At 46.9% G+C, this 1,715-nt stretch overlaps 1 protein-coding gene across 1 annotated transcript in view; it reads left to right on the top strand.

Annotated features, from left to right (window-relative positions):
- Positions 1–340: 340 nt before the first annotated feature.
- The window catches only part of slc38a6 (solute carrier family 38 member 6), a 30,558-nt gene continuing 29,183 nt past the window's right edge, over positions 341–1,715 (top strand). Inside the window, exon 1 of the mRNA XM_070877932.1 lies at positions 341–454. Coding sequence (XP_070734033.1) covers positions 341–454 — 114 coding nt within the window. The remainder of the gene's footprint in view (positions 455–1,715) is intronic.

Consider the following 1,715-nt stretch of genomic DNA (forward strand, 5'->3'; position numbering starts at 1 on the left):
TTTGGAGGAATGAAGGGTTCTTGGGAGGGCTGTGGGGATGTCGGAGGTTACAGAGATAAGAAGGGCTAAGGCCATGGAGGGATTTAAACAGGAGGACAAGAATTTTAAATTCAACGCGTTGGTGGACCATGGATCGATGTTGGTAGACGAGCATAGGGGTGATGGGTAAACGGGACTTGGTGCAAGTTAGGATACGTGCAGCAGAGTTTTGGATGAGCTCAGGTTTATAGTGGGTGGAAAAATGGGAGACTGGTCAGGAGAAAATTGGAAGAGTCAGGCCTGGGGGCAATTAAAGCATGGATGAGGGTTTTGGCAGCAGTGATCTGTGACAGGAACAGAGATGGCCAATATTATGAAAGTGGAAGTAGGGGATCTTGGTGATGGTGAGGATATGGGGTCAGAAGCTCAGCTCAGGTTCAAGTTGTATGCCAAGATTGCGAGCAGTCTGGTCCGCGTAAGACAGTGGGCCAGGGAGGAGGATGGAATCGGATGGGGAGGGAACAGAATTTGTGGTGGGGCCCAAAAACAATGGATTCAGTCTTCCCAATGTTTAATTGGACAAAGTTGCAGCTGATGCATAATCATCCATGCTGGACAAGTATTCTGACAACACAGAAGCATGGAGAAGTTGAGAGAGGTGGTGGTGAGGTAGAGTTGGGTGTCATCAACATACATATGCCAAGAGGCAGCATATAGTTGAAAAATAGGAGGGAACCAAGGATAAATCCTTGGGATACTCCAGAGGCAACGATGTGGGTGCAGGAAGAGAAGCCATTGGAGGAGATTCTCTGGCTATGACTGGATAGGTAAGAGTAGAACCAAGGAAGCTCAGTCCCACCCAGCTGAACAATGCTAGTGACATGTGGGAGGACGTTGGTGTGGTCGATCGTGTCAAAAGGCTTCAGAGAGGTCAAGAAGAATGAGGAAGGATAGTGCACCATCGTCACAGTCACATAAGATGTCATTTGTGACTTTAATTAGGGCTGTTCCAGTGCCACGGCGGGATGGAAACCTGTTTGTAGAGGTTCAAACATGGAATTGCGGGAAAGATAGGCACAGCTTTGGGAGACAATAATTTGGAGATGCAAATGAGGTTGGTGATGGGACACTAGTTTGCAAGGGCAGAGAGGTTAAGGGCAGACTTTTTTCAAACGAAGGATGATGCTCGCAGATTTGAAGAGGGGGACAGTATCCGAGGAGGGAACCATTTAAAATGAAGGGAAGTTGGATCGTCAGCAGTTTAGGTCAAGAGAGAAGTAGACGGGCCTCATGGATAAGATGAGCTGGTAGAGGGCATGGGGGTAAATAGGAGAGAAACTAGAGGAAGAAATGGGTTCATGGCTAGGGTAAAGGGGTAAACCTTGGCTCGGTGGGCAAGAGGAAAGGAGGGATGTGGCAGAGCCAGCTGAACATAAAGTCTCAAATTTAGTGACATAAGTCCATGAGCTCCTCGCACTACTTGTTGATAAGAATGGAGGGGGCAGAGAAGAGGGATTTAAGTAGATGGTTGGTAATGGAGAAAAGAAGCTGAGGTTATCTTTGCATTCCAGGATGATCCGGTAGTGAACAGTTTTGGCAGCGGAGAGCAAGGCCAGTTAGTGTTTGATGTGGTGTAGCCACATCTGTGATGAACAAAATGTGAAGAGCCTTGAAATTTCAAATGATTATTATTTTTTTTTAAATTGAAGCACTGGGAATGGGTCCCAATGTAGGTC

The sequence above is a fragment of the Pristiophorus japonicus genome, chromosome 4 (assembly GCF_044704955.1).
Source record: "Pristiophorus japonicus isolate sPriJap1 chromosome 4, sPriJap1.hap1, whole genome shotgun sequence".
NCBI lineage: Eukaryota > Metazoa > Chordata > Chondrichthyes > Pristiophoridae > Pristiophorus > Pristiophorus japonicus.